This window comes from Esox lucius, chromosome 15 (genome assembly GCF_011004845.1).
Source record: "Esox lucius isolate fEsoLuc1 chromosome 15, fEsoLuc1.pri, whole genome shotgun sequence".
Lineage (NCBI taxonomy): Eukaryota > Metazoa > Chordata > Actinopteri > Esociformes > Esocidae > Esox > Esox lucius.
In genome coordinates, this window is record NC_047583.1 from 13,463,525 (window position 1) to 13,483,297 (window position 19,773).

Genomic DNA, 19,773 nt, shown 5'->3' on the forward strand with positions numbered 1-19,773 from the left:
TACAGCTACCTATCCTAAAACCCCAAAGAACAAGCAACAACAACAAACTTTTGCATAATGGCTAGAAAAAAAATCACTAGAAGGGTGACAAACTTAGGTCACATGATTCATAAATATATTTAAACATTTAGATGACCGACAGGAACATAAAAACAGGTGGGCTATGATCAGAGTCTTTAGGCAGAATCCAGGTAAGCAGCACAACCAGGTAAACTTGGACAGGGCTAACGGAGTGAGCTGTAAGCAGTGGCAGCAGATGTCATCAGGCAGATTCCAGATCAGCAATATGACCAGGTAAACTTGGACGGGGTGAGCTGTGGGCTGGGATAACAGATGTCATCAGGCAGAAACAACATCAACAATATGACCAGGTAGATTTGGATGGGGTGAGCTGTAAGCAGTGGCAGCAGATGTCATCAGGCAGATTCCAGATCAGCAATATGACCAGGTAAACTTGGACGGGGTGAGCTGTGGGCTGGGATAACAGATGTCATCAGGCAGAAACAACATCAACAATATGACCAGGTAGATTTGGATGGGGTGAGCTGTAAGCAGTGGCAGCAGATGTCATCAGGCAGATTCCAGATCAGCAATATGACCAGGTAAACTTGGACGGGGTGAGCTGTGGGCCGTGACAACAGATATCATCAAGCAGAAACAAGATCAGCAATATGACCAGGTAGACTTGGTCGGGGCCAACTGTGTGAGCTGTGAGCAGCGACAGCAGATATCAACAGGAAGAGTCCAGATCAGCAATATGACCAGACTTGGACAGGAACACTTCTACAGATTTTCCTTGGATTACATGTGAGAATACATACAGTATCTCACAAAAGTGAGTACACCCCTCACATTTTTGTAAATATTTGAGTATATCTTTTCATGTGACAACACGGAAGAAATGACACTTTGCTACAAGTACAGCTTGTATAACAGTGTAAATTTGCTGTCCCCTCAAAATAATTGGGCCCAATTTGGACATTTTCACTTAGGGGTGTATTCACTTTTGTTGCCAGCAGTTTAGAAATTAATGGCTGTGTGTTGTATTATTTTGAGGGGAAAGCAAATTTACACTGTTATACCAGCTGTACACTCACTAAATTACATTGTAGCAAAGTGTCATTTCTTCAGTGTTGTCACATGAAATCAAATATTTACAAAAATGTGATGGGTGTACTCACTTTTGTGAGATACTGTATACACAGATGTATGTGCACTGATGATAGATAGAGAGTATATCTGAGATGGCACAGTGGATTTGGAAATAACATAAGAACACTCCAAACGTGTCAGTATATTACTAGGCTATAAATTAAAAGCATAAACCCTGTATCAAAATATTCCAGGAGCATGGATGCGGGCTGAAAGACTGTACAATTAGAACTTGAATGAAAAACGGTTTGAATTAAATAAGGTGGGTGATGACATATCACTAAAGTCTTTACCACTCATGACACTTTTGTAATATTGTGATCATGAGATAATATTGAATGATAATGAAATATATAATCATCTTAATGTCTAGCTATATTATGAGGGATTTACATATCTAAATTAATGTGCTCTTAGACTTCAGCAGTAAAGGACCCACTCCTGAATTGCTTTTTATTAGTATGGAAGTTGCAATTACCAAAGGTCTGTCATTTAAATCATACTCACTGTTGACTAGGGTGAGGTTTTGAGACTATGAGGACCTATGTGGAAAAAAAGAGTACCTTAAATTGCTGAATAACTTGCACAAACCTTGCGTGCAAAGTTACCTCCTATCTACACAATCAGAGAAAGGCCAATGTAATACATAAATAGCCTTCTTTTATGAATCAACCAGACACTGTGAGAGGAAAGGAGGACATTTAACTTCAGTGGATTACTTGGTACAATTGGACAGCAATACCAGAAGGTGGCAGCATTGAGACATATAAAACATTATGCAATCTCCCGTCAAGACTTCGAACAACACCTGGTGTTCGAGACAATATAATTACAACCCATGTCAAGATAATTCTTGACTCATTTTTATGTATAGGTATTGCTATTGCTGCATATGACCTCGTTGATTGGGTCTCCATTGTTGAAACAATGTTTACTTCCGTATTGTTAAAACAATGGACTAGGCAGCTAAAGTATGTAGGCTTAAGTGTCACAGGTGTTTCTTTTAACCAGACTTATATACTTACATTATTTATTTACTTAATCGACATACGTCCATTTGTACACTGGACGCTAAAAGCGCTATAATGACGTGGCCTACAGTATTATAGTAACTGGTATATACGGTCCTGTCATTCTTGGTGCTGTCCATGGTGCTAATGTTTGGCGATACGTGCTGAGCTAGAACTGAATGCGTGGTAGTATGATTGATAGCATTTTACAGAGCCTTAGCTAAAACAGGGAAAGGTGGGTATTATTCACGGGGCTTAGGATTGGCAGTGCCCACTGATCGTAATAATAAAAATGTCGTCTGTAATTGAGGGGGCCCAGGATTCCAAGGTTCTGGCCTTTTAAGACTAATGAACACATTTTCTATAAGCTGTATGCCTACACTGTTTGTCTTTTCCACGCACCTACATCCGTTCAAATACAATACAGTACGTTATAGAGTAATCTTGGCCAAAGGAAGAACAATTATTTAGCGCTACTGTGCGGGTACTGAGGGAATTTTGAAACCTCGCGCGAAATGTCTATATTAATAAGATCCACTGGTGACGTCGAGGATAAAGACCCCACTGCCGTATTTTGACTGCAAGACAATACTTCGCATTCCAGCCCCGCTCTCATTTGCTCTACCCTATACCAAGGCACACACGCTCCTTCGGGAACAGCACCACTGGCATTGGCAGTGAACGAGCAGCAGTGAGCGAGCTGGCGTGAGTGACAGGCTGCAGTAGTTCACTCGGGCTCCCTTATATGGCTGTGGATTAGCTATATGCTAATATCGATAAGAAAGAGTAACAGCAGCGGGGTGCTGCGAGCCGACAGTGGGGGCTATCGGGTCTGAGAAGGCTACTCAACAGCCATGGCTGAAGGTGGTGAAGGGGAAGATGAAATCCAATTCTTGAGAACTGTAAGTAGCCTAATTTCTGTCTTATAATTTGCTAGGCAACCTGCCTCCTGTTTGCAATTCTAGCATCTTAAACGATGCATGTCTATCTATGTTGCTGTTAGCCTTTCACATTATGCTTTATGTATCCAGGTTATATGGTACAACTGATTATGAAATGTCGCTATAATTAAGGCATTACGAGTAGACCAAACGCGAGTGCTTTTTGACGACCGCGCTTTTTGTTTTGCATCGAACACATCCTCCCTCATAAAGCAGACCTGCTCGGCGGAGATTGGACCTTTTTGTTTGGCGCATCACTCACCTTGATTCCCGTCTATATTTAAGTTGTCTGGTTGTTTCAGTCGGCTACGTTTTTCCTTGTATTATTCCTCTTAATCAGACGATTCCTGTCGCACATCCCTGCTGCTTTTTTGTTGATTGGTAAGAAAGTTGTAACTTTTCCCTGATGCAGCAATGGTCTACAACTTAACCTTTGCATATTAAGTTCTTGTTTAAGGAAAATATACCAGCTCACAACATAACTGTGAACCATTTGTACTCTTAACTTCAAAGGCTTATAAAGAAACCGTTTACTAGCAGATGCAAATAACAAATAAGCAAATTGACCACAATATAATGAGCAACAATGGCCTGTTGTAGGCCTTATGGACATCTACTGTGATCAATGAGGCATTGCAGTGGTCACTGACAGCACTTAGTTCCCAGTGCTCTCCCAGGACTCCCAGTTTAAAACTAGGCATGTTTAATTATCTGCTGACAACAATGATTTGTGCATTGGGCCTACCCCACTTTTCTTCAACCATGCCTCCAGTCTTGCAGAACATAAACCCGTCAACGTAATGCGCTCATGCTAATGAAAGCAGCGGCTTTAACTGGAGGCGGAATAACCAGCACCTCTCATTTTGGTTCTGCCTATGTAGAGCTACTTAGTTCTTCCTGTAGTGTGGCATGGCAGGAAATGCTTGAAACATATTAGTGGGTGATAAGCGTTGACAAGTGAGTGATTGCTGTTCTGTTTGTTAAGATTGAAACAGTTATCAAGCATTTATCTGGAATACTTCTTTATGTATTGATAATAAAAAAAAAATAGGCTTTGCCTAAACCATACTTAGTTAACATTTATCTTTTAAAGCATGAAACACTTCATGAATAAGTGGTCTTTATAACTCCTGGACCGCTCATAAGATAAATATCTGAAACGCTGAAACGCTGATCAACTTGGTGAAGTTTTGCGTATGCTGGCTTAAGACCTTCTTGTTGGTGGGAATATTAGCATATCCATGTCAGTAGTGTTTTTCATAGATTTGTGTTCATTAGGGGAGTTGTGCTTAAGCTGAATTCATTATACAACTGGAGAGTGAGAAAATATAGCTGTTAGTTTTATGAACCTATCGACTTTGAGCTATTTGGAAAAAATCTTCTTTAAAGGTAAAAATACCATTGTTAACCTTGTTTCCCCAGCTAGGGCGACTAAGATAATACTTCGTAATTAGGATTAACTGATTTGTTATTGGTCAGAACTACAGATTTTTTTCTTCTTGCCAGCCCCCAGAATTGATCTTACAACCTTTCAGTTGTTGGTCAGATACGCAAACCGTATGCTCCAAACTTTCTGTTCAATACAGTAGCAAAGATGAATGCAAAGGTGGGTATTCTAAGCTGTGGAACCACATTGGCTATTGGCAGTGACACAGAGCTAGGAGGACAGGCTGAGAGGGAAGCACAGCACAAGATGCATCCTGTTCTTTGCAGTTAATAGAAGCTACTTGGACATTAACAATGGGCTTACTAAATCCATTTTGGTTTTGCTTGAAGCCTCCCGTATCCCCAGAGAGGTTAAAATTAGCCCATAAAAAATGTGATTATTACAGTCCCCTGCAGCTTCATGTCCCTTGCTACCAACTCCATTCAGAAACCATTACATCAGCATGAACCCACCCCAAAGAGGTCTGACAATTCAGGATGCAAATACCAGCTGGCTGTCTGCAATTGTCATCTATATTGATAAAACAGCAGGCAAAACTGTTTGTCATCTATACTGATAAAACAGCAGGCAAAACTGTTTGTCATTTATACTGATAAAACAGCAGGCAAAACTGTTTGTCATCTATACTGATAAAACAGCAGGCAAAACTGTTTGTCATCTATACTGATAAAACAGCAGGCAAAACTGTTTGTCATCTATACTGATAAAACAGCAGGCAAAACTGTTTGTCATCTATATTGATAAAACAGCAGGCAAAACTGTTTGTCATCTATACTGATAAAACAGCAGGCAAAACTGTTTGTCATCTGTACTGATAAAACAACAGGCAAAACTGTTTGTCATCTATACTGATAAAACAACAGGCAAAACTGCTTGTCATCTATACTAATAAAACTACAGGCAAAACAGTTTGTCATCTGTAATAATTAAATTATAGGCAAAACAGTTTTTTACATATACTGATAAAATAACCGGCAAAACAGTTTTATACTAATAAAACAACCGTAGTGGGATTTGATATCAGATGTTTTTTTGGAAATCAAATTTGCTGCTGTTGTCCTCGTTGGTAAAGTTATTATGTTATGAGTTGCAATTAGACTACTCCTTTAAGAGTCTTAGCAGCTTGTTGCATCCCTCCACACGGGGCAGCAGCTTACTGGATGGCACGGGGACAGGAATATGGATTGGGTCTGCGCTCCAGCAGTGCTGTGTGTGTGTATGTGTGTATGTGTGTATGTGTGTGTGTGTGTGTGTGTGTGGTGAATGCAAAGTGGGCTAGGCAGTGGGGGCTGCTGCAGAGTCGGCAGGCTGCACCAGACGTGTCACAGCAGAGCAGAGTGCAGAAATTATTCATCAGGCCTAGGCTGAGCTGAATTCCTGAACCTTCACTATGTCTCCACACTCCATCCTCACACTGATGCCTTCACACACACACACACACACATTTGTGCATGTTCAAATAAACAATGTTCTCATTTGTAAATGCACGCATTTAGCAGTAATCAGGAATGTTTTGCTCCTACACAAAAATACTCTCGTTTCCTACAGGAGAGCTTAATAAAGCGGTAGGTGGACAAACTTTTTGTAGTAATTACTAAGTATTTTTCTCGAAAGGAGAAGAGGATTTAAGCCCCTGGCTTCCTGCTCTAAAGCCATCCCAGAGAGTTTTACTCAGCTAATTTGCAGGAAGAGGAACAGCTCAGATTGTGAGCTGGGAGACTCTGGCCCAATCCCAAATCAACATCTAAGCCCTACTACACCTTAAGCACTTGTGGAGATCTGTGACAATTTGATTGGTATAATAAGTCTTATGGTAGAATGTCCCGCAACCTATCAGAGGGGAAGATGGAGCTATACCCATATTGCTTACACCTGTCAGATCCACTCAGATCTGCTTTAGTACATAGAGTGTAGGGTGTAGGGGTTGTTTTGGGATTGCTCCATACTAAGCCTTCTATCTCATGGTGAATGTTAGAGGGAACATGGGAGAGCACAGTAAGGCTGTACACCAGACAGGTGCTGTCATTGCCCTGTGATACAAACTGTTAGCTAGACGATGGTCCGGAGTCATGCAGTTTCCTCAAAAGCATTTCAGCTGATGAGGCATAATGGAACACACTATCTGTAATGAAAGAATCGCTTGGCAAAGGAAATTAGTGTGTCATTTTCCTTGTGATTGTCATCAGTAGCCTGGGTTGGTGTGTTGCATGCCAGGTTCCACCTCTACTTTAGCATCCAATTAGCTCTAAAAGGGATCTGATCTCTGTAGAGGAAAAACATGTCTTTGGCTCTGTCGTTTTGGCCCTGACTGTTTTATTGTTCTATGACATATATTACACCGCTTGGGGCCTGAATCCTTAGTTGAAGAGATGGGCTGGGGCCACACCCCCTCCTCTGGACACATCCCCGCTCAACCAATATCAAATTCTCTGGCTCCATTAGGTAGTGGGGGAGTGGAAGTGGCCATGAAAAGAGCAGTGTATGAGGGGGATTCATGTGCTATGCCAGTGTTCAGACATGTTTTTATGTGGAGAGACTGTCTGACCTGGGATATAAACTACTGCCCCTCATCTAACACAAACACAACTACAGGTAAGCTTGACTTGGCACAAGCTCCAAACAGATCCTGCTGTATCACGTCGTAACACAGCTGATGGGTAGCTGCTGCCCTCCACACACACACACACACACACACTGCTCTCAATAAGCGACTCTTATTGTCTCTTCTCTGTCTTTTGCTCTCCCCCCATTGCTCTCTTCCTTTCTCCATTCCCGACCACATACAGTGTCCCTCTGTGCTAACTCCATCGAAGGGCATGCTTGTGCCGTCATTTTCTTCTGTCTTGATCTGCAATTGGGGTATTCTTAAACCAGGATCCAGTGTGTTGCTTGTTAGGGAGCAATAGTAACCTATCTGAAAACTGGGATGGTAGAGCAGGCCATTTCCAGCTGTTTGAATTCATCAATAGTTGTTTTGGAACCAATTGCTGCTGCTGTGTGGAGGAGGAAGGGGTAGAACGCTCCCTCTATTGTTCCAATACCAGGCCAGAGGGTATCAAAGGTGACCTTGATCACCTCCTTTTCCAAGCATATGTTTTTTTTGTGTCAGTGTGGATTGATAGAACCAGATTGTGACCAATTTTCTACATGATTCAAAGGAGTCAACCAAATAATGTAACAGATGAATTTAATAAGTACAGATAGTATATAACTGCATGACAAGTATCAGAGATAAGCCGTTCTCCAGAGATTTGAGATTGTAAGAGCAAAGATGAATGCAGAGAGGCTGAGGAAAAAGCACAAAGCTGTCTCTCTGTTCTAACCCAATATGTGCATTTGGGGGATGTTTTACAACCACTTAGCCCACTGCGTTATCAGTGGACACATTCCAATCTACGCCTTCCTGGGAAGTGTGTGTTTAAATCATCTACCAAGCCTAAACAACTAATGAATTACATTTGATCTAGGGCACAGAAACCGAGAGACATGTATGTAAATAGAAGAGCAGCAAATACAAGTATTGAAATGACATCCTATAGGGCACAATACAGTATGTGTCATAGGATTTATATAATACACAGGATCTAGATCTGAATAGATATCCTACATAATGAAGAATCGTTTAATGGGTGATATCAACATACAATTTTATTTTTCATTACCTTCAGGATCCTCATTCCTCCTGGCCTATAACAATCAATGTTGGGTCATGAAACTGCAATACTATGTCACCTTCAGTGACATTCAAATCACCCTTTTGGAGTAGGCCTAGATCTTCTGCTTTATGTACATTTATAAAATTAGTTAAAAAAAAAAATTAAGGCCATTTACGCAATAGCTTCTCACATCGATGTACAATTTCACTGTTAAAGTTTGTGTAGAGTTGCGTTGAATACCTTCTGCATTTCTGTCCCATGTCACATTTCTCCCGCTCTGTCTGATTATTTTGAAATTGCCATGAAATTATCTCATGTGATTGGTATTCAGTTAAATATGTCATTCCAATTTACTTGGCATGAGGATGAAAGCATTTATGCCGTTATCCTCATGAAGTTCACTGTCATTTCATGGTTGAGTTAGAAAGTAATTGGCCCATTTGATTCAGAACTAATGGCATTCTGAGCATCCTGGTACTGGTTTAGCTTGAAGAACGCTTATGTAGAAACCAGCAGCGTCATGGAAATATATGAGATACAGTGCCTTCTGATATATTCAGACCCCTTCACTTTCTCCACATTTTGTTAAGTTATAGGCAGTGTCTGAAATTAATTCGTTTTGCCTCACCTGGCAAGGGGACTGGTAGATGAAAAAAATCCACCAGCCAAGCATATTTTTTACTGGCCAAAATAATTAATTGCCTTTTTGTGTCACATATTCATTTCATTGAGATAATAAGGCATTATGTTGAAAACTTTTTATTCCCGATGACAAATGAGTTGTTCTCTTATCTTTAGCATACTGGCCACACACAGAACAACTGGTCACCACCTCCTCAGCATCATACTGTAACCAGCCTCTTGAAACTCCCTTATTTCCAAACAAAACATGTTTTTTTTATGTGATGCTACAAACATGTTTTTATACAGTATTGCAATAACATCATCCCTTTACCCCAGTCCCTCTTCCTTGTCAACTTTCTCAACATTATTTGACAATACCTTTTTAACATCATTCCCTTAAAATAACCTAAGTATTCCCCCACAATTAACCATTCTCAAAAACTGTTCATGAATCGCCTCCCAGATTTATAATAATCTATCTCCAAAGCTAATGAGCAAAACAAATTAACAACAATAACATCAAAAATATTTTTATATATATTTGATAGGTTCTCTACATTAACTTACTTAAGCTCTAACCATTTCTCAATGTGCTCCACCTATTCTTTACCTTATATAATGTATTATTTAATTGTAATTTGTTTCATTTATATTGTACCCCACATTGAAGGCAAAAACTGCAGAATGTATAATGTTTCCTAATCCATTGTAGCTAGCGAGTTGTGACAGTCAGCTAGCTAGCTTCTTACCTTGGGTTGTCGCTCAGATGATTGCTTCCTTCTTTATATCAATGTGACAGCCACTTGCTGACAGTTCAACACAGACACAGACACTGCCCAGGTACTTTTCTCTGACGTCACTCGCTATCTTGATACTTCGAACGTCCGGGTGCAGGACGTTGTTGCTCTGCTCTGATGCTTGTGCAATAGAAAACTGTGCGCGATGGGAAATGCTCTAAACTTGGTAAAAAAAATTATGTCATAGAAATATTCCATTTTTCTGTTGCGGTGCATCACAACTTAGCAGCGCCGCTCTCCGCCGCTCTGATTACAATAAGAGGCAAACATTTGTTAAAAACATTTACCTATTTACCTGCCGGTGTAGCGGATAGCCTTCTTTGGCAAAAGTAAAATCTAACTGGATTTGGTGCTTGGCGGGTGTTAATTTCAGACCCTGGTTATAAACCTAACTTATTACAATTGATAAAAAAATTATTGCCATCAATCTATACTCATTCCCGATACGATAACAAAGCAAAAATACATTTTAAGAAATGTGTTCCAATTTACTGGACAAACCCTGACATGTCTCATGTGTTCAGATCCTTCATTCAGTATTTTGTTAAAGCGCGTTTTGCAACGTTCACAGATCTTCAGATCTCCCCAGACATGTTCAATGGGGTTCATGTCCGGGCAAACAACTGAGCCACTCAAAGACATTCACAGACTTGTCCCGATGCCACACCAGGATTGTTTTGTGTGCTTTGGGTCATTACTATGCTAAAAGATACATCTTCTTCCCAGCCTGAGGTCCTCTGCGCTTTGGCTCAGGTTTTCTTTCAAAATTCTCTGTATTTTGTTGTTTATCTTTCAATCAATTCTGACCTGTCTCCCAGTCCCTGTGCCGAGAAGCATCCCCATAACATGATGCTCTCACCACCATGCCTAAACGTAGAGATGGTATTAACCAGTTAATAAGAGGTACTGTCACGTCCTGGCATGGCATACAAGCGTGTGCTGTGATGGCAAATCCTCTTCCAGTAGAATCCAACGCCCACTCTTCCCTCATTTGGAGCACGGACAGCTGTTTGTTGTTATTACCTTCACCTGTGTTGCTGATCCCTGTGCCTATTTAAGATTTTCCTTTCCTAGTGTATCTTGTCCATCTTTGTTTTGGTTTTGTCCATCTATAACATTGTTCTGTTTTTAAGGATCTTTTTCCTGATGCTTTCCTGAGTACTTCAGTTGACATATGTCTTTTACTCAGGCAATATACCTTAGCATGTAGGAAAAGACAGAACTCAACAACATTACAAGTTCACTGCACGTATAAGAGTAGGATAGAGTCTGTTTTTTAATAGAAATGTTAAATATTTCAACAAAATCTGATTTTACCCACTGTTTCTACTAACTGCTACTTCAAATCAGATTAAATTTGGCCATCTGTGTTTTATTAACAAATGTAGACCAATACATACTTTTTTAAAATGCAGAGTTCAATAACTGTGAGAAACTGAACTGTACAAAAAGTCAAAAGATACTTTAAATACATTTGTTTTTCATTTTGTTAAAGTAATGATATGATTATAAGCCCAATAACTATTCATCTGAATTCTCTGAAAAAGTGTCTAATGTGTTTCCTAACATTAACATTTTAATATCCAAAAGAGGCATGCTTTTTTCGTATTAGTACTGAAGATTCAGTGCAATTAAAGAATATTTGCATTTCATTCCAACTCTAGTCATCACAGTGGTCTCTGACTTATGGTAAGATTTGCTCAGGTTTTCACTTGTCTCTTTCAATTTTGAATTTGATAACGTGTAAAGAATATAAATACATTATGTACAGTCCTCATTGAAATTTTAGTGCCTCTGTACCCTAAGTACCAAAAAGTTCCTGCTTATTTAACAGATTACAGTTAGTTTGACTAATTACCATATTGATTTCCCCTATATTTTGTTCATTTTAATTATTTCCTGTCATTAAACATCTTCAATATTGCACATTTAGATAGATGTAAAAAGAGTGGTGACTTTGCGGTGTGAGCATCGTTCAGCAGAAAGCTTTGCTCTGTTGCTGCCGAGTGGACAGAGAAAGACAGATAAGACAGCCTAACCCACACAGGGAATTAAGCCAGCAGCAAAACCAGAGACAGCCTAGTGAATGGTAGCTGTAATGAGCTATCGATCCAGCCGCCAAATGAAGAAATTTCATGAGGAATGTTAGTAGAATGCAGTTAGCAAGCTTGATTGATTTGTGTTCCTGAGCATGAGTATTAAAATCAGGAAGTTTATTTATTCATGTTTTTATACACGAGACATGTGCATGTCACTTTTTACTCAGCTATAGACAATATCTTCTTTATTTCAAAGGCATTTCATTTACCTACAATACTCTGCAAACTTAATGAGATGTCTGTCAGAGACTTTGTGCTTTGGTATTTAAAGATGTTTTTGTGTTTTGCAGGATGTATTCTATAACAGATAACAGAACATCTGAGATAAGTTGCTCTCAGTCATCATCCCTGCAGCCAGGTTTATCTTGGAAGGAAACCCAACACTTTTTTTCTTTTGGATATTAGCTCCACAGCCAGGTAGACCTTGATCATTAGCTCGATGCCATGTTGCTTTTGGTTAGCCCTTTAGCTTCAAATGCGCACACACCTACACCCTCACACACCCACCTCACACAGACACACACCCGCAATCGAGCCAAAAACTATCATGGACAGTGCCGACCACAACACTGCTGTGCACAGTGACCCAGAACCATGGGCAAATATATTTGTTTATTGGCCTGTCAAAGGCTTTTGATACAGTTGATCATACCATTTTGGGGATTTTTCATTTTAGTGATAGAACTCAGGCCATTGCAATAGATTGGGTTAAATCACATTTTTCAGTACTTCCCAAAGGAGTTCCCGAGGGTTACATTTGGGGTCCTGTGTTGTTAACTTTGTATAAAGTATCTGTAACTCTGTGAAAAACTGTAATATATCTTTTTTTGCCAATCACACACATATTTCTCAAGCATTTGCGTACTTGCAGTCTGATTCGCAACAACTACAAAATGTTGGTTTTCTACGATTTTAAGACGGTGCTAAATGCAAGTGAAAAAAATATATACTGCACTCTAAGTCAAACTCAACATTAAGATTATTTCAAAATGTTTACCCTCAAGGGTTCTGTATTAGAACATGTTCTCTCATACAAATACCTTGGGATTTGGTTGAATGAAAATATCATTGGTGAAGAAGTATAGATTTAGAACAGGCATCTTTTATAGAAATAATTTGTGCATGTCTTCTCGGTGTTGAATGGAAATTGGACAAGCCACTTTTATGCCGGTACTAGATTATGGTGATGTGTTATATATGCACGCCTTAGTACTAAAACTTCTAGATGCAGTCTATCATGTAGCTTTGCGTTTTATTACTGGTAAGAACTTTCGCACACATCATTTCATACACTTCATGGTATGGGCATCTCTAGCTTCAGAAGGTCCAGATAAGGGTGGATGTTTGTATATAAGGCTTTAATGCAGAAACCTCCAAACTATCTTAAAGGAACAATACATTGGAAAATCAGTCTTCAATAAATGTGCTCTCAAGATTGGTTGGTCTTAGATATACCACGGGTTCATTCAGAGCTTGGTAGAACTGCATTTGTCTGCAATGCCACTTATGGAATGTTCTGCAGAGGAAGCCAGACATTTTGGTGGTTTTTGGGCAATTCACACACTCGACCTTTTTGTTGCTCAATATAAATTATTTTCATAATTGTGTTTTATTTGTTTTACTGTAACACAGAACTTAGCCTTAGCCTAAATAAATATTAAATAATAAAATATATTCAATAAGGTTAAATAATGTGGACCTTGCTGTTGCTTTTAATGCAGAGAAGACCTTGACCAAGTTTGAATAGCTCCTACAGAAATCTAAAATCGGAGGTGGTTTCAAAAAATCTATCTGTCTTTTATATAACAGTCCCTGTGCTGGAGTGCTCAGCCTAACACTACTCAATAGTCAGTATATCATCCATACAGGGATGAGACGGGGGTTGCACGTTGGGGTGGGAGAACCGTCGAGGACAGCCCAAATTCTAAAGTGCAAGCAATGCAGATTGCCTGGATACAGACATGGTTATCAATAAGTTACCATTGCAATTGAATCAGTGAATCTATATATTTTGTGCCATAGGCATTGTGTTGCGGTGTCATACAACAGCCTTCAGCTAATCCACCTTCAGGGTTGGAACCACCTTCTTTCTAATAGGCATAAAAACTAGGTCATGGATGCTTGGGTCTCTGGCCCTTATTGCTTAATTATACCTCTTTGCATACTTGGCTGTATTTCGGATTTTCCTCCTACATAAGCAGCATCTCTGGTATTTGAACGATAATGATGGCCGCTGTGCTGCTTTTTCCCATGCTCCCATCTGGGCTTTTAATAGATGTTTTAACTTGAGAGGAGCATTTAGAATGGGAATTACAATTCTTAGTTTAGTCAAACTCTCAAGTTTAGGACGCTGTCTTGTTTTGTTCTAGAGCCCGTATATAAAGCAGTTAAAGTCTTTTGCTGACCACAATGGGTATGGTATATATACTTTTTCTTTTTTTCTTTCTTAATTTTACCAGTTAGGTTCACTGAGGAAACACTGTAATTTACATCAATGACTTTGAACCAATAAGAGTTAACTGCTGTGCTCAGGGCCAGATCGACAGATAGCACGCCATGCCGGCTCAGGATTTGATCTAGCAACCTCTGGGTTGCTGTTCAGATGCTCTAACGGCTAGGGCTGCCTGCCGCCCAATACCCATGACGCTGCTGTTCACCTGTACTCAACCACACCCTTGATCTCGCCGTTTAACTGAGACATCACCAGCACCTCTGCAGCACAGCCCTTGGTGTCTCTTGAACTACGATAATTGCTGTGAAGAGAAAACCTCATATTTCTCCCTCCCAGCCAATACCAACATCTGAGCCTAATGTCCGATATTGACGACGTGGCCATTCCCCACCCCATAAAAGATTCATGCCGTTTTAACAACCTCTGCCTCCGCTTCCCACCGCCATTGTGGACTAAGAGATGTCGGCCTATTTATTGGGCCTTGTTGCAGCAGAGTCAACGATGTGTGCAGTAAAACAACGTATTATTCTGCTGGGACACCCAGTGGCACGAACCAGTGTGTGCTGAGAGCAGTACTAGCGGTGGGGAGGGATATATACGGCCTGGTTTGTTGGACCCTCCCTAATACCTTATCCGGGCCCACTCTCTCCAACATGGCACTTTTCAGTGACAGTCAGTGTGATCCCGACCCACTGGCATCCACCTCCTTGGCAGACTCTCCGGGGGCTTGAGGAAATGAAGCAGTGCAGAAACAGAGTCAACTTTTCGAACTGTGGCTCAGCTCTGTGGTGTAGGGGAGATGTAAGGCCTCTTCTCACCTTGATCGGGGAGGGTTTCCACAGTGGACTTCAGGCCGGGCTAAAAGCTTGAAGTGCTACTGGGACATTAGCTGAGGGAGCTGACGGCGCTGGTCCCCTCTCTCTTCTCTCTATGGGCCTTTGCAGGGTGGATTACAGCACTGGGTTGATTCTGATGCAACTGTAAGAGGTTGTACTTGGATAAACCATTGTTAAATTGGGCCCAGATGAGATGGCTTTATTTTGCTATCTGTTGTTGTTTTTGCTTGTTTTTCTCTGCTCTGCACTTCAACACTTTATACACTGAACAAAATTATAAACGCAACACTTTTGTTTTTATTTGAGAGAAATAGGCCTTTTGTGTACATAGAGAAAGTCTTAGATCTTTTGGTTCAGCTATTGGTAAATGTGTTTATAATTTTCTTTCAGTGTATCTGTGAATATGGCATTTGTCAAACTCATGCCCTCTCGTTCTCCAAGGTCTTTTCTACTATCTATCTCCATCTGACTCAGTGAGTGAAGAACCATTCGCCTAGGCGGATCTGTCAGTCCTAAACATTTGAAGTGTATTTTACAGAGTGGGAGATCAGGTATATCTCTGAGTGCTGATCCTCTCTGTCAGGGCGCCCAGCTCTTTATTGAAGAAGGGGATAAGAAATTGGAATACTGCACTTCCTTGCAGGATTAAATCGCGACTGGGTCCAACTATACAATATCAATCATGTATTTCCATGCCTTAGGACTGTCACTAAAATGGCCCACATTTATATTCAGATCTACTATACAACAGTACCTTTGGTATTTACCCATAGGTCTGAGAGGTTATCTGTACTGAACATGTGACATGGTAGGCGGAATACTGAGCCTGCTTCTTCTTCAGCGTCCTTTCTCTGGTGGAATAATCTTGTTAAATGTGTGACAGTCTAGTCAACATGTCAACAAACCTGGTTTATCACCATGACCAGACCAAATTGGCTGGTTTCTAGAGAGTTCTATGTAAACCAGTGGGTGTCTGGGATTTCAGCCTCCCTGTGGCTGGGACACGGTAACATGATCTACCCAGTGCATGATGGTTATTGTATTGGACCACTACCACAGGATGTAACCTAAATGAGTCAGCTACATGCATGCGGGCACGGATGAGTGTGGTATTCCAGAGTACAATACATTCTATAGGAAACAGGCTGTGATAGGAAGCGCTGCCTCATCCATCAAAATAACAGGCTACCATGGATTGCAACCTGGGTTCAACTTTCCTATGAGTTGTATTGGAAGCTTTTTATGAAGCCTGGGTGAATGTTGGAATTTGAAGTAATGTGATTTACTGTAAGTTATTGCTTAACTCTTATTTGTGTAAAAAAAATTATATAGAATGGATGCAGAGTAATCAGTGGGTAAGTAACAGCTCTCTGGTTTGTTCATTGCTGCACCGATGATGTATCAGCAGCTTTAGACAGCTGTTGGTTATTTTAGCAATTCTAATTCTTACATCTTGTTTACAAATGCAATTCAAACAATTTTGATGTGATATACATCGTCTGGCCACCGTCACTTTCTGAATGCTGATTGGCTGTAAGCTATAATGCCCAAGGGGGTGTGGTATATGGCCAATATACCACGGCTAAGAGTGGTTCTTGGTATTATTTAGAACGCCCATGGACTAAAAGGTTAAATTATGCTGAGTCCAGACATTTCACATATTTTATCTTTACTAGACATGAATTAATGGTGCAAGTAAGTTCATAAAGATGAATCTTTAATTCTCTTTTCAGTCTGTGGTGAAAGACTATATCAGTATATATTAGAAATGACTGAAATTAACTATGATTAACCTACGCATTATAATTCCCTTTCTTTTGGACTTTTACAAGACTTGATGTACTCCTGCTGTACTGCTGCATAGTTTCATGATAACTGTTGCTATCCCCCCTCTCTTTCTCTGTAAAGCAGAATGCCGCCTGACTCAATACTCCTTACAGTGGGAAAGAAGTATTCCGCTTGCTGGTCATCTATAAAACATTGAAAACTGTTCTTTTCAAACTTCCTAAACAGTTGACCAGAAGTACTGCAAATGAACTGCTCAGTTGTGATGCAGTGACTATGCAGTGAAGTAAAATGGAGACCCATGAAACCAAGTTTATATTGCTTGTTTACTCAGTATCTGTCATCATTAATCACTTTATGAAATTCCTGTGTGTTGTGAATGGATTTGAAGAATAGCACAGAAGGATATTAAAATACAGTTTACAGCTGTGATGTGGTGATTAGACTAAATGAAATCCCCCCACAGCAGGATGCAGAACAGCTGGCCTCAGACAGGTGGACAGCAACCCCAGGCTCTTCAGACGGGCTTCGAATGTAACAAGTTGATAGTCTGAGAACAACACTCATCGCCCTCCACGACCGGAACCAACCAGAGATACGTGGTTAGATCATCCGAGCCGTGTTAGGGAAGAGGCCCAAGCGGCTAAACACGAGAACACAGTTTCACTGTCACTACGTGTACACTCTGAAACAGACACGTGTACTCTAATGCACCATTTGTCTGATGCCTACCCCGCAGTGTGCCAGATGTTGGCACGGTACGGTAACTCAGGAGCCGTGGAGGAGGTAAGCTAGGGGACAGCAACAGGACAGAGAACCGCTGGCGTTATCTTCATTGTCTTCAGAGAATAGCGTAGAGTCGGGATGAACCACCTATGGGCCTGTCCCAAAGCTGCATTTTCTTTCTGCAGTGCCTGACCAGCTGCAAGTGTCTCAGCTATCTAAAGTCTGCAGGAGGCTGGAGGACCATTCCCCAGTACAGCGTTGAGTGCCACGGGTTCACTATGGTCCCTGTGTTGGGCTTTTTGTGGTGCTGACGGGGCTATTTTGTGGCCCAGAGTCCTGCAGGATAGTAATAATATAATTCTACCAAGACAGGAGAGAATGTGGGGTAGTGTCTGCGTAAAGGACACGCTGGGTATGAGACCGTGAGCAGGAGGAGGCCAGGGGACTCGTGTGACTGATTGCATCAGGATCAGGTTGCTCCTCTTGAATGAGGCCACCCACTGCCCTCCCCTGCTCTCCATATCTTCTCTCCCTGGCTTTTTCCCCAAAAATTTAATATTATTTGAAATTGTGAATATGTGACTGACTTTTTTGACTCAATACATTGCAAAATATTTTTTGCAATTTGTTTTTAAATAATGTTTTCATGAAATAAAAACATGTACAGCATTTCAACCTATTTTCATGCTGTTCAGAATCATAAAGCTTTTTTAATGTTTTATAAAAGCTTGTATACAACAACATTGGATTAATTTTAATACATACATTTTAATACATACCTCCTGACCACTGGAACCCCATCGGGCGAAAGGATGACCGTGGCGTGCGTACACGGAGATACCAAAGAGTATCCCACCGTGACCATGCATTTACGCGCAACCCAGGGGGAGTGCATCTCCCGGTACCGATGCTACTGGGCCGCGACTGTTCCCTCCGGAAGAGAGGCCTGGCTGACCTGGCCGGAGCGGCCAGAAGGAAAAAGAGACGACAACGCTTGGCATGCGCCGCAAGACAAAAGCCGGGGTGCCGTTCGAGAGGATAGGAATGGACTTGGTCGGACCCCTGGTGAAGACAGCAAGAGGCCATCAATACCTTCTGGTAATCCTGGACTATGCTACCCGGTAAAGGGTGTTTCCGCTGCGCACTGCCACGTCCAAAGGGATTGCACGTGAGTTGTTTCATCTCTTTAGTCGGGTGGGAATACCCCAGGAAACCGACCAGGGATCGCCGTTCATGCTGGCTGATGAGAATAAAGCAGCTGCAGAACTCCGTATATCACCCCCAGATGGATGGACTGGTAGAGAGGTTCAACAAAACCCTGACACATATGTTATATCACCCCCAGATGGATGGACTGGTAGAGAGGTTCAACAAAACCCTGACACATATGTTATATCACCCCCAGATGGATGGACTGGTAGAGAGGTTCATCAAAACCCTGACACATGTTATATCACCCCCAGATGGATGGACTGGTAGAGAGGTTCAACAAAACCCTGACACACATATGTTATATCACCCCCAGACGGATGGACTGGTAGAGAGGTTCAACAAAACCCTGACACATGTTATATCACCCCCAGATGGATGGACTGGTAGAGAGGTTCAACAAAACCCTGACACATGTTATATCACCCCCAGATGGATGGACTATTAGAGAGGTTCCACAAAACCCTGACATATGTTATATCACCCCCAGATGGATGGACTGGTAGAGAGGTTCAACAAAACCCTGACACACATATGTTATATCACCCCCAGACGGATGGACTGGGAGGTTGGTGGTGGAACACATGGAGGTAATGAGGGAGAGGTTGAGCGCCATATGGCTGGTGGTCGGGGAACGCATGCAGGCCCATGCCGAACAGCAGCGGATATACAACAGGGGCGTTCAACCCCCGGGAGTTCCTCCTGAGGGAAGAGGTATTCGTTTTGATTCCCACTACAGAGAGCAGGTTTTTAGCTACCTGGCATGGCCCGTATGAAATTGTGGAAAAGGTAAACAGCGTCAACTACAGAGTAAGGCAACCGGACAGGAGGAAAACAACCCAAATCTATCATGTTAACATGCTGGAAAAATGGCACGCCCGGGAGGCGTTGTGTCGCCCTCCCACTCACGGAAGACGACGACGGTGGACGTGGAGGTGGCCTTGGACCGGATCAAAAGCAGGACCTTCGAGAACTGGTACAGAGGAACACCGCGGTTTTCTCTACGTTCTGTGTAGTGAATAAAAGGAATCATCTGTAG

General features: G+C 41.4%; 1 protein-coding gene across 1 annotated transcript in view; it reads left to right on the top strand.

Moving 5' to 3' along the window:
• The first annotated feature begins 2,782 nt into the window (after nt 1–2,782).
• LOC105015717 (ryanodine receptor 3) overlaps nt 2,783–19,773 on the top strand; it is a 113,040-nt gene continuing 96,049 nt past the window's right edge. Inside the window, exon 1 of the mRNA XM_020054320.2 lies at nt 2,783–3,064. Coding sequence (XP_019909879.2) covers nt 3,017–3,064 — 48 coding nt within the window. The 5' untranslated portion in view covers nt 2,783–3,016. The remainder of the gene's footprint in view (nt 3,065–19,773) is intronic.